At 37.4% G+C, this 12,950-nt stretch overlaps 1 protein-coding gene across 1 annotated transcript in view; it reads left to right on the top strand.

Annotated features, from left to right (window-relative positions):
* Positions 1-12,950, top strand: part of LOC149793493 (uncharacterized) — a 70,216-nt gene that overhangs the window by 41,502 nt on the left and 15,764 nt on the right. Inside the window, exon 6 of the mRNA XM_089969009.1 lies at positions 285-437. Within this exon, the coding sequence (XP_089825135.1) occupies positions 285-437 (153 nt within the window). The remainder of the gene's footprint in view (positions 1-284; positions 438-12,950) is intronic.

The following is a 12,950-nucleotide window of genomic DNA, read 5'->3' as shown; positions in this document are numbered from 1 at the left end:
CAGAACTGGGCACAATAAAATAATTTCAATGCATATCCAAAAACACAGAAGCAGTAGATCCGATTTATTTATAACTGTGATGTACATTACTTTTGGTTCTTCGAAGTTGCAAAAGAATGCAGTTGGGATTATCTCAGAGACATAAAGGGTACAAACGGAATGGTGTTCACCACATGGTATTATGTTTAAAATATTTAATTTACCAAAAACAATTATTCGTATATTTTTTCCATGAAATTAGATGAAGTTCTGATGTTTAAGATTTTTATTTATGTTTGTTTTAGTTTTCCGGGACAGAGATACTGGATCCACCAACTTCCACTACATCACAGCTTATGGTTTGGTCATTTTTTTAGTTTCTTCACTGGCAGCAACATTTGCCCTGGTAGCCATAATAATGCTTTGTAGAAAGAGAAAGAACAATAAGGATGTAAAAGGTAAGTGTAATTATACATGATTCATATTAGCTTTAGGCTGTTATTCCACAAGGTGCTTTAATATTGTTTATGAATGAAAGCACATGCAAGAGATTGCCCACTTATTTATCATTTTTAATGCAGCTTTTTTATATCTAAATAATCTGCATATTTTGAAAGCTTCTTAAAAAAACACTAATTTGTTAATCATAGGAACACTATTCACACAGACTTTTATTTATATGCAGCACAGGAGAACATCATACTTCTCACAAGCCATTGTTGTTGTTGTCCTTTTGTATGGGTTGTCCCTCACAAGAGGCACTAGAGTAACTGCCACATAATTGTGATTTTTCTTGATGTACACAATGCACAACCTATCTGAACCACCTGCACATGTTGGTCAGTGACCTTTTTTTATCAAGTCCTGTCATAATCATCAATATGAAATGACAGCAACTCCTGTTTGTTTTCTCTGTTTATTAGGAGGACTATGATCAATGACAGTCTCCTTGATGATATAGTCATTATACAATGACTGCTCCTGCAACTATGCTTCTGCTTTTCTATACCACTGCATGGACTTCTTGGGACACTTTGTCCTAGTACTTTGATCAAGGCTATTTACTCCATGTACCATGCATAGGCAAGCACAGTAGGTGTCGGTGGATGGTCCTTCTGTAAATGATGTATGCCACAGAACTGTCTTGGACTTTTGCTGAAAGAAAGTTGGTATTAACAGAACCAAAACGTGTGTTTAATTGAAATGTATTTCCATAAAAATGAAAAAAGAACCTTGTATCCTTCAGTATTGTAAACACCTGTAAAAATACTGTTGCACACCTGTGGATTTGCATAAAATGTGAGGTAACATTTAGTCAAAGCATGATTTGTAATAAATCCTCAATGGACAGACCACATCTTACTAGCAGCAGAGAGACTGAGCCCACCAACTATTTCGTCAAACAGAACCTTCTATCGAAAACACTCTTGATAGAAGATCTTGTCTTCACAAAATAAACCCTTCTAGTTAGAAAACAATGATAAATAAGCTTTCTCCGCTGACTAGAAGGGTTATCTCATGAAAAATATCTGCCTATATAACTACTTCTCGATACAAGGGTCTACTAGACAAAACATTTGGTGTTGTTTCAGTCTCTCTGCTGCTCCTGGAAAAATCCTAAAGGATTTCTGAAAGTGCAAGCACTTTTAACGCTAGCGTTTCTAACTAAAAATTGTATCTAATCCTCTTCGATACCGTGTCCGAGGATCATGTAAATTTATCGTTACAAATCCGTGTGGTTTTGCCTGAGCACGACTAAAGAAATTTCTGAATTTATTTATGTTCATGTCGCCGCTGCACCAAGTCTGATGTATATTTCGTAACATGTGTGCGTCAACACCGTTAAATACCGCGAGAACGTTACGATTATCTCTCATCACTTTTGGTATTTGTGTATATCGTTGAGTTACATAAATCACATCAGTGTTTTTGTGTCGTCCACATGAAAATATCCTGGCAGGGTTTGATTGTCGTCGCCATAAATTAAAAATTTAAGTTAACAATAATGGCCAACATTGGAGAAGCACATTCTGCTAGACTGGCTCAAGAGCGACTAGCCGCAATTGAAAAATTTCTTCCTGTACGAGATAGTGTAAGACAAAAATTACAAGCACGGCAGCAAGCACAAGTTGAATTTGCAACAGGTGCAGAAGAATTATTTAAACCCGTTACAACAGCTACTGAGAAAGCTGCGGAGATCACAGAAAGAGCTTTACTGGGAGATCCAACAGATATAACAAAACTGGGTATTCTTCCGGTGCTAAAACAAACCGCCACGCAGGGTGAAAAGATTGCAAAAAGAACCAAACAAACAAAAAAGATTTTACGAGATCTTCCAACTGATATAGCTGCAGCTCAACTTCCGTCCGTCAGCGAAGAAATGCTTGAAGGTATTGGACAAATTCGTACTGAACTTGCATCTAAACCAATAAAGGAAAATATTGGACTGATTGCAAAATTTAGGGAGGGTTTTATTGAAGATATTAGAAATACTAAAATAGAAAAAATGCCTGAAAAAATATTAATTAGTATATTTAATAAATCTAATATCTTAAAACCCGTTTCTGAAAAAGTAACTGATGATAATCTTATTAAATGGATATATCACATATATAAAAACAAAAAACAAGCCAGAGATGATGATTTAGAATACAGAAGTCTTGATGAAGAAGTAAAGAGGCTTTATAAAGAAATGCTGAAACAACTAGAAACCCAGCAAGAGCCTTCATATCAGCTTCCTCCACCTCTGCAACAGATAGAACAACAACAGTCTTCTTCACCGCAGCAAAAGTTGATGTCGGAACTTAAAAAGTCTGAGGAGCTACTTACAAAAGCAAGAGGAGAAAGATCGCCCTTAAGACTATTTAAGAAGACAACAGAAGAAGGAGCAACTGGCAGTGGTTTGGGAATTACTTGTCCTGATAATATCATCAATGATGTATCACGGTTAGAAGTTCTCATAGGAGGAAAGCGAGCTGGAAATAACTCACCAGAAATAATTAATGAAGCAGCTGATATCTGTCAGCAATTATTTCGCGGCGGCATCATGGATACTCACATCTATCGAGAACTTATTGATGAACTCGCGGACAACGACTAGTTAAATAAATAACTAATTAAATAAAATGATCGTACACAATTCTCATTGTAGACCAGTCATGGTCAGGGTGGTAAATTCACGAGTACCCGTATACAGGATGACTTATGGAAACGGATTAGGTGATGTTGTTCGGGGTTTACTCACGAGAATGGCACCTAAAGCAATACCGATCACAAAACAATTATCGATGAAAGCCATTGATGTTATTAAAGATAAAGCTGTTGGAACCGTTGGTGACCTTGCTGGAAAAGCATTTAAATCAGTCAAGGACAGACTAGCACGATTAATACGCAGAACCCAAAAAGGTCCACTTCCGCCAGTAAAATTACCAGCCACCGCAGACATGCCAGCAAATGTTAGTAAAGTAATAAATGAAGCCGCAAATCAAAAACTAGCGGCGCTGATAAATCCTGAACAAATAAACACAAGTTTGATTGCGGGAAGTGGTCTTCGATTTAGACGATAACTTTTATGATAAAATGTTTAAACGGGAATCTGACCCAGCATTCGACATAGACGAACCGGTTCTTAAAAATGAATCAGTGCGTGATTATCAGTATTATTCTTATGACGCACGAGAACCAAATAAACGAGGACGAATTGAATTGCAAGTTCAGGATACAAGTAGATATTTCCTGCCCGCTGAAGCATTTATTGAGGTAGAAGGAGAAATTATAAAAGCAGTAGATGATACAGAATATGGACCTGAGGTTAAAATCGGATTTGTCAATAACGGAATTATGGCCTTGTTTTTTAGTGCTATCTACATGATTGATGGAAAAAATATTGAATCAATTCAAAAGGATGTCGATGTTGCTACAACAATAATTGGTCTAGCAAGATATTCTGATGATTATACAAGATCAGCCGGTCCATCAATGATGTTTGCCAAGGACACTTCTAATTTTCCTAACAGTGATCAGTACAATATTAGACGACCAAGAAACTTTGCCAACAACGCTGATGCTGATGTGAATTCAGTGGTTCATGGTGCTAATACAGAATTTAATTTAGGTTTCGCTGCACGTAGACAAATGCTAAAAGGTAATCGTAGAAATTTTTCATGTGCCATTCCGCTGTCGCACATCTTTGGATTTTGTAGAGATGTCAGAAAGGTGATTTTTGGAGCAAAACATACGGTCGTGCTTGTTAGAAAAGCCAACAACAATGATGCTATATGGCGATCTCTAGGTGACGCTGGTAAGGTAAACATAACAAAACTATCACTGTGGATGCCGGTAATGACTCCTGCAATTACTGAAGAACAGCAACTGCTTTCTTTTATGGATCAAGGCGGTAAAGTGTTGTTATCGTGGCTTACAACAACCACAGATAGTATTCAAAATACCAATAACGGTTTATTCACATGGCATATAACATCACAGCAGGGAGTTTCCGCGCCGCGACATATTTTCATTGCTCTTCAGGATGTTGCACGGGTGGGTAATGAAACACGTTCGCATATGATATTTGATCAACTTGGTATCACTGACGTTTCTCTGAGAATAAACGGACATCAGGAACCATCTGAGAACATACTGTTAAATTTGGTAATAATCATGTTGCACGTGCATATCAACGATTGACGAAATATCTAGCGCGCGATCTAAATATCGATACTGGTTTGCAAATGTCACAATTGAATTTTATATCTCATTATCCAATCTATTACTTCTCATTAGAGCATCTTGATTTAACCAGACAGTCTGTTGTTGATATTCACTTTCGGGCTACCGTGAATAGAGACGTAGGAGCTATAGCTAATTACAGAGCAATCACGGTCATACTTTCCGATAAAGCAATGTTGCTTGAAGGTGCTGGCGGCCGAATGATATTCGCTGATGCACCAGTGGAAAATATGTAATATTTTCCAAAAATATGTAAACAATTAAATCAATATCGTATTAAATAAAATGTCATACAGTCATGTTAATGTCACTCTGACTCCTGGTCAGGTGAAGAAATTACAATCGAAGAATGCGAGCACATGTGGGACAAAAATAACACTAAAACACGATCAGCTAATGGGCGGTCCAAACAAACTGTCATTAACTAAAACCCAACTAAAACATTTCAATAAAGCAAAGCAAGCAACGACTGGAACTCAACTTGATTTCTCTCCTGCAGCTGTCAAAGATATGGTTAAAACCGGTGGTATATTTCCTCTTCTTGTGGCAATACCATCATTGATAGCTGCTGCTGCCCCCGCAGTCGCCAAAGCTGCCGCGTTAGGAGCTGTTGGAACTGCTGCTGGAATGGCAATAAAGAAAGCCACAGGGAATGGATACAAAAAAAAGGGACGATCCGCCCGCGGATCCGGGCTAAGACTTCCAGGAACTCCGCCATCATGGTACCCAAAGCGGTTTTGAAAAATGCTAGTGTTTTCACACCGATGTTGAAGCTTCCAGCTTCTAATTTTGATTTGCTTGATGCTGTTAAACAATTAAATATAAAAAATTTCCGAGGCGTCTTTATGCGAGATCAATTACCAGCACGACCGAATAATCCAGAAACCGGAATTATTAATCTCGATAACAGCAACGGTCCAGGAACTCACTGGGTAGCTTACGCGATCGATCCACGTGGAATCATCTATTTTGATTCGTATGGGCTAGCACCGCCAGTTGAATTTCTTCGGTATATAAAAAACATCCCCCCAAAGTTAGGGTCTTTGTCGATGACAAAGGTTTGGTACTCAACATTACCAACACAAACACTGACCGATCCTCCGATATGTGGCCGTGAAGTATTAAATGTTCTTGATGCAATCTCGAAATCAAAGATTTCTCCTCACAAAGTCGTGCATGAATATACTGCAAATTTAAACAATCCCATATCTAATAATGGTTGATATTTACGGAAGAGCAAGCAGAACAAAGGAAAAAAAAAAAGATATCGATTTATCAAAGTATGCAACCAAAGATGAAATTGATAATCTTTTAAGTCTAACCGGAATAGACCCAGATGAGGTTGTAATTTTTCAAGATCGACATGGCAAGCTAAAAACCAGTAACATTAAGTGGAATGACATAATTCGCAGGGTCCTTGGAGCTACCATGGACAACATTGTTGTATTTACTGACAACGGCAGAATCAGAGATTCGTTGATATCAATTGCGATGCTGCGAGATGATGCACGAAAAGCCACAGGGGAACGTGTAGCGAAGACCGGTGATACAATGACAGGTGAACTCAGCATGAACGGTAACAAAATAGTGGTTTTAAGAGATCCAACATCCCCAGAAGATGCCACAAACAAACAATATGTAGATACGAGTGTCCACACAAGCACTAGTGCCATTGACAGTAAACTAACCACGTTGCGGGCAGAGTATGATGCTCATGTAAACGCGTTCTCAAGACTTCGAAGAAACTTTTCAAAAAACCGATGATGCCACGGATAAGTTCTTTGGAACTCCTTCCGTCATCGACATGAAACTTTCTGATATCAAACAAAAACTTACTGGTAACGCCAGCGAAGTCAACGCGATTAATGCCCGGTTAGGTGTAGTCAGAACAGATAGAAGTATTTCAGATCAAATCGCGTTGATACAAAATAACATTGACATGATCAAACAAACACAGCAAAACATCGTAGTGGGGATTCCTGAGATCGTTCGCAAAACAAGTTTGATTAGATTAAAGTCCCCACTGGAGTTACTCCTGGGCATATCACCAACATCGTGTATACAGTATCATCTGGATTTGCAACATGGTCTCAAAAAATAATACTATCAAATATACAGCAACAGCCACTGGAGTGTATAGACTGTCTGGGTTCAGTGCCGCTAAATTTGAAATCTTCACAACATATCCCTGGAGACATTCCACCGATAAGTATTCCGGAGTTGTGACTATCATATTAAACAAGGAAACCGAAGAAACATTTATACTGGAAGCCGCAGACAAGAAATTAACCGCAACATCCTACTGGTGGTGTTTGGAATTTGTAGCTGAAACGCCTCAATTGGTTACCGTGTAAAATAATAAAATGGCATCAACGACAACTCTAATGACAGACTCATTAAGTGTGCAGCAATATAGATATGATCAAGTACGCGAATGGCAGTCAGAGTTAAAAGATACTATTGACAAATGCGCAACAAAGATAAAAAAATACAAACGGCATGTAACTGTATTAGACACAATAGTATATTCGGTATCCGCAGTAGTTGCATCCACTGGTGTCCTATTATCAGCGTTAACTCCGGTGACAACTGCAATTACAACTGCAGTTGTGATTACAATCACAATTTCAACATCAACAACAATTGCAGGAGTTGCTAATATAATTGCGAAAAAAATATCCTCGTGTGCGCTAACAAAATTACACGAATATGAAAAGTTAAACAGCGCGGCCATGAGCACCTACTCGAAATTGTCGTCGTTGATATCATCCAGCCTTGACGATACAGTTATATCCAATTCCGAATTCACGTTGATGTCCAGCGCATACAACGATTACATTCAAAGTACAAAGTACTTTGATTTGAAAACGATGAAGATAAATAATGACGGAAATACTTCAAGAGATACCCGCAAACACAGCTCCGGTAAAAACATCAATGATAACAATATCTTCGACGCAACCAGAGTTTAATATTAATTTTCCAACTGCAATTCCAGTAAAAGAAATCGCACTGGTACAATTACGAGTATATCACAGTTGGCCCAACATCAGGTCGACATCATTTCATGGACAGTTGCCAGATAATTCATTTGTATTTTGGTATAAGAATAACCCCGACGGTACTCCAGATTGGGACGTCATTCATTTACAAACAGGGTCTTATCAGATAGAAGAAATCAACAAAGAAATACAGCGTCAAATGAAGCGTATCACCGGAAAAGAAGCAAAAATATCAATAAGTGCTCACGAGCCAACGTTGTCAACGATCATCGAAGTCGCTTCACCGGGTTACGCCGTAGACATTTATAACAGTTCAATCAGAACAGTATTAGGATGGCCTGAAAATCCACCACCGATACCACCAGAACCCAAAAAGTCTGATTATATCACTGACGCGCAGTCATATCACGGAATTACACCGTTATACAAAGAACGTCTTGATAGTATAAAAAATACAACGGCGGGTAGCTGGATTAGCTTTTCTAAAGATGGCAGTGAAATTTGGTTGTGGTTCGCTAATGCCCTATATCAAGATGGGGGATATGATGCATTTCGTGTTGACCTAAGTGAAATTACTGAATATCTTAAAATTATTAATGTGTCGCATAGAGCGCAACTAGCGCATCTACGGCAACGCTTCCAAGAACATCTTTTTGATGTAAGTTCACGCAGCGAAATTATTAAGCAAATTGAGATATTAAATCAACTTGCCGCAGATATGGAATATATTAACTAGCGAGCAATTCAGGCAACAATTGACAGTAAACCCCATTTTAAACAGTTATTTCTGAATAAGTACTCGCTGAAAGAAGCTGAGCTACCGAATTATAAATTACCAGGATACGTTTCCCCGGTCATCTTGAGAAAATTTGTCACTGATATCGTCGATGAGTACTTTGATGACATACTTGACCAGCACAAAAAAATACTGCCACCGCAAACTATCCTCAGACATGATAATTCCACAGCCAGCGATGGCAGACATATTTCTCCTGGAATCTTAAATATCACTGAAGTGGTCGCGGTCAGTCTTATATGTGACATAATCGATGGCAGTTACAACATAGACACAGCAGTATCAAATCAAGCCCAGCAAGGGTTTATATTATATTCATTTACTCCTGAAGAACCACCTGGGTTTTTGGTTGTACAAGAGCCAATCAATCCAGTATTTCTACAGTGTTTAGATGAATTTTAAAGTCACCGACCAACGGGGTAGACTTTTGGACCTGAGAAATGAAACTGTTAGTATTAATTTGCTGGTAAAATCCTAAAGGATTTTCAGTCCTAAAAATCTTCGAGACTTTCAATTAATAATATCATATTATAATAATGTCCCAAAAGTCAAAGACTTCCCAAAAAAATGTGATGATGATTTCACTGATGACAGTGATTTTATTGTTAGTGACAGTGACGTCACCGATGACGACGACAGTGACACCGACAGTGATTTTGTTGTCACCGACAGTGACGTCAGTGATGACGAAGACGTACAATAACAGTGCCATCACCATTACAATAAATTATATTAAATGATAAAAAAATATATATTATGTACACACACGTGAAATGTTCCATACACGACAAATAAGTACTTGAAGAATATATCAAGAAAGTATTCAGCGGAATGTCATTGATAGGTGAAGTTAAAATAGTTATTGATAAATACGGCAATGATGATATTTTACTGACAGAATCACAATTGAAACAACTACAAGAGAATCATATCACAATGATCATGTGTTTTCCAGACCAAATCATGAATTATGCTCACTCGTGTATTTCACGGGATCATCTTGATAAGATATTGCAGTAAAAATACTTTATTCTGCAACACTGTAGGGTATTTACTAGTAAATCGGACGGTAAAAAAAGTAATATTTTTTTACTTTCGATTTCACTTCCAAGTAAAATCCTTGATTTCATCAAGGTGAGATATTTACTTCCTTGATTTCATCGTTGATGAAATCAGCGTTGACTTTGTCATCCTTGACTTCATCAAGGGACATATAATTTCTTAATTTTCCAACGCGATTATTTATTATCTTTTTCATCTCATACTCGGCTGCCAATGCCAGCCTGATCTTTTCAATTGCACGAGACAATGGAACAAATTCATTTATTTGTGCTTCTTCTACGCTGGCCAGTGATTTATGTAACTTATTTTGGATCATCTTTATGAATCGATATTGAGCAGGAAGAATATAACGCCCTGCGCATTTAGCTTCATATAATGATTCAAAATCGGACAGAATTGTTTCAGGATTTAGTGATATATTAAATCCTTGTTTTTCTAATTTTTTAATAGCATCAATCACATTATTGATATTTTCGTGATTCATATTTATATAAATATTATCTTTAAAAGAAAGAAAACATCACATCTCCTTTGAGCCTCTAGGGTGTCTTATGACATCCTACCAAACTCAGGTGCGCAAGCACGACCCCCAATGAGCCCCTAACCTGTCAAATAACAGTTTAGAGAGCCCAGAGGGCGTGTTTGCGAGAGATGAGACATTCCCCATTTGTGAACCCCTAGCTTACCATTTGATATGCTAGCAGGTTCAACACATAACATATAACTTATCCTAGGTACTTAATTCTAACTTATCTTAAGACGGTAGTATTTACAACAGTAGAAGCATATTTACAGCATTGTATTTACAATTGCATATATAACTTATCCTAGGACGGTACAACATATAGTATTTACGGTAGGCGGGGTTATATTCTACGTCCAACAAAGTTGCATTCCCTCCCCCAAAATCAATCCCATTGAGTGGTAAAAGACCACCCCTAACGGGATGATAATGGGGAAAGTTGTGCAACTTCGTTGGGTTTCGAAACCCCGTATATTATTCGGACGATATTGTATATAAACTGACTGATACTTGGGAGTTAAAAAATAGCTCAGCGTGATTTGTTTAAAATGTTTTTTCTTAAATATGATCGTGTGAAAAATACAGATGAACCATAAAACCGAACAAGTGTAATAAAATAGTGATAATGTCTGTAAAAAAAAAGATAAATAGACAATTACACGTTTGTCCCTGACTTTGTCAGGGATAAAATCAAGGGTAAATAAAGGGAAGTTATTTACTTCCTTGTGCAGAAAACCATCTGCTCGTACCTGTGAAGTGTCATAGCGCTGTCATCCTTGATTTTATCAAGGTGACAAGGGGGAAATAATTGTATCATTGACTTTCACGCAGTCGCTGTAGAGTTATCTACATAAGAAAATATAATCCAGCTATCAAACTCACTTGAAAAAGTTGATCTGATAATATTTTCTGCAACACTTTGGACTGAACGCAAGTTAATACCAAAATACTTCGCAGCTGAGTTCATTGAGAGAAGTATATTTTCTTCATTAGTATTTTTGTTGAGAGATCTGACAGCTCTTCTTGCAATGCTCTTAAATTTACCAGTGTCACCTCGTGCAGAATTCTCGCTCGGAGTAATGGATTGTAAATTTTGAAGAGAGTTATTAAGTTTATTATTATCTTTGTGATCGATCACAAAACCATCTGTGATCTCTCCAAAGAAACACTCGAACAAGAACCTGTGATTATAATAGCTTTTACCTCCAGAAACCCTAAATCGGAGATAACCAGAATTATTACCAACACCAACTGGTTTTTTCAACCTACAATGTCTCACTATTCCCTCGCGAGATGCTTCATAATTCTTAATGGTTGGATGTGGGACAAATTCTTGATTCATTTATACTATAATGTATTTGTCTAATTTATAATTTGTCTGAGAACTTAGTTATATAATTGCTCTCGGATTTCAGCGCATCTCCATTATTTTTTTTATTGTAATATCGCTTGAGTTCACGGTATCGCTTTCCTCCGCACATTGCACATAACTGTGTTTTACCCCTGACCCCAATGCCACATCGCAGGCATGGTATAGGTCCTGTGCTTCCTCGTTTGATGCTTTGTATGTGTTCACTGCAGAATTCCTTCCAGCAGGGCTTATTACAGACTGTTACAGATCCAACTTTTAACCACTTGCAGTTATTCATTTGTATATATAATATTTCTTATTTAAATATTTGTCTTAAGTATAATATGAAGGAGTTATTTGGCACCGGGAGATTCGATCTTGACAGACTAAACAGAGACTCACGATGACGGAATCTAACTGATCTATTTAATATTATCAGGAATGCCAAAAAAGAAGTCCACGACGACGGCGCATCTCATGTATGGTCGTCATTTAAAATTATCCGTAACCTTGATAAAATCAAGGATGACGAAGTCAGTGTCGTTGATAAAATCAAGGATGACAAAGTTAATGTTGTTGACTCTACAATGAATGATGCGCAAGCGAAAACAGTTATTGATTATCTTCCCCTTGATAAACATCAACTCGATAAGAAATTTTTTTTCAGAATAAAATTTATTGTACAAACAAATTCCGATACGTGGATTATCCGTGACAAACTCGACCCTGTTCTTCTAACGGAAAGACCATTCTGTTAAGTAGAGATTCCAAACCAGGGAATGGTGACCGGGATTGATAAACCATATTACGCTCGAGCGTATCCTGTAACCGCAGTCATTTATGGAATCTATCCGGTAAAAAAAAAAAAAAAAAAAATTGATAAACTCACCCTGATGAAGACGTCATCAATGACTATGTTAAATTGTGTAGCCGAACGAGTAATGGAACATTTTAAAAACGCAAATTGAGGAAACGGTTTAACCGATCTGCGACGTGAAAAAATAGCAGCATGGGCTGAGCAAGTCAAGGATACTGGGGCATCAATAAATGATGTTGCTGTATTATCAAGTAAATTAAAATTTTCAATAACAGTAAAAACACTAACCGGGGAAATATTATATAATTCGAAGCATTATAAAAAGTCAGGATCACCGATTGAAATTATTGATCATAACTCTCATGCCTGGACTGATGCAGTTACAATATTTCCACGAGATCGTGTTGTAAAACTTTACTCAGAAAACATATTTGATGTTATTTACACACTGAGTAAAACCGACCCTGTGTCAGTGTGGTTATTTAAGAGTTCCGAAGATGGCGAATATGATCAATCTGTAAAACCCAACGGTGAATTATACTGGACGGAGTCTTTGCAACAAGAAATGAAAAAACTCGCAGAGAAATATGTGAAAATCGAAGATTTTAGAAACATTGAGCAGTTATTGGTTAATTGTTTTACAGTTCCAAGTGTTGCCGCTCATGCCGGAAGAGAAAGGAATTTATGGAGAC

Source organism: Sinohyriopsis cumingii, chromosome 8, assembly GCF_028554795.1.
Source record: "Sinohyriopsis cumingii isolate HCF-2022 chromosome 8, ASM2855479v2, whole genome shotgun sequence".
In the NCBI taxonomy this organism is placed as follows: Eukaryota; Metazoa; Mollusca; class Bivalvia; order Unionida; family Unionidae; genus Sinohyriopsis; species Sinohyriopsis cumingii.
Note: the sequence above shows the minus strand (reverse complement) of the source record. Positions and strands in the feature narration are given on the sequence as shown.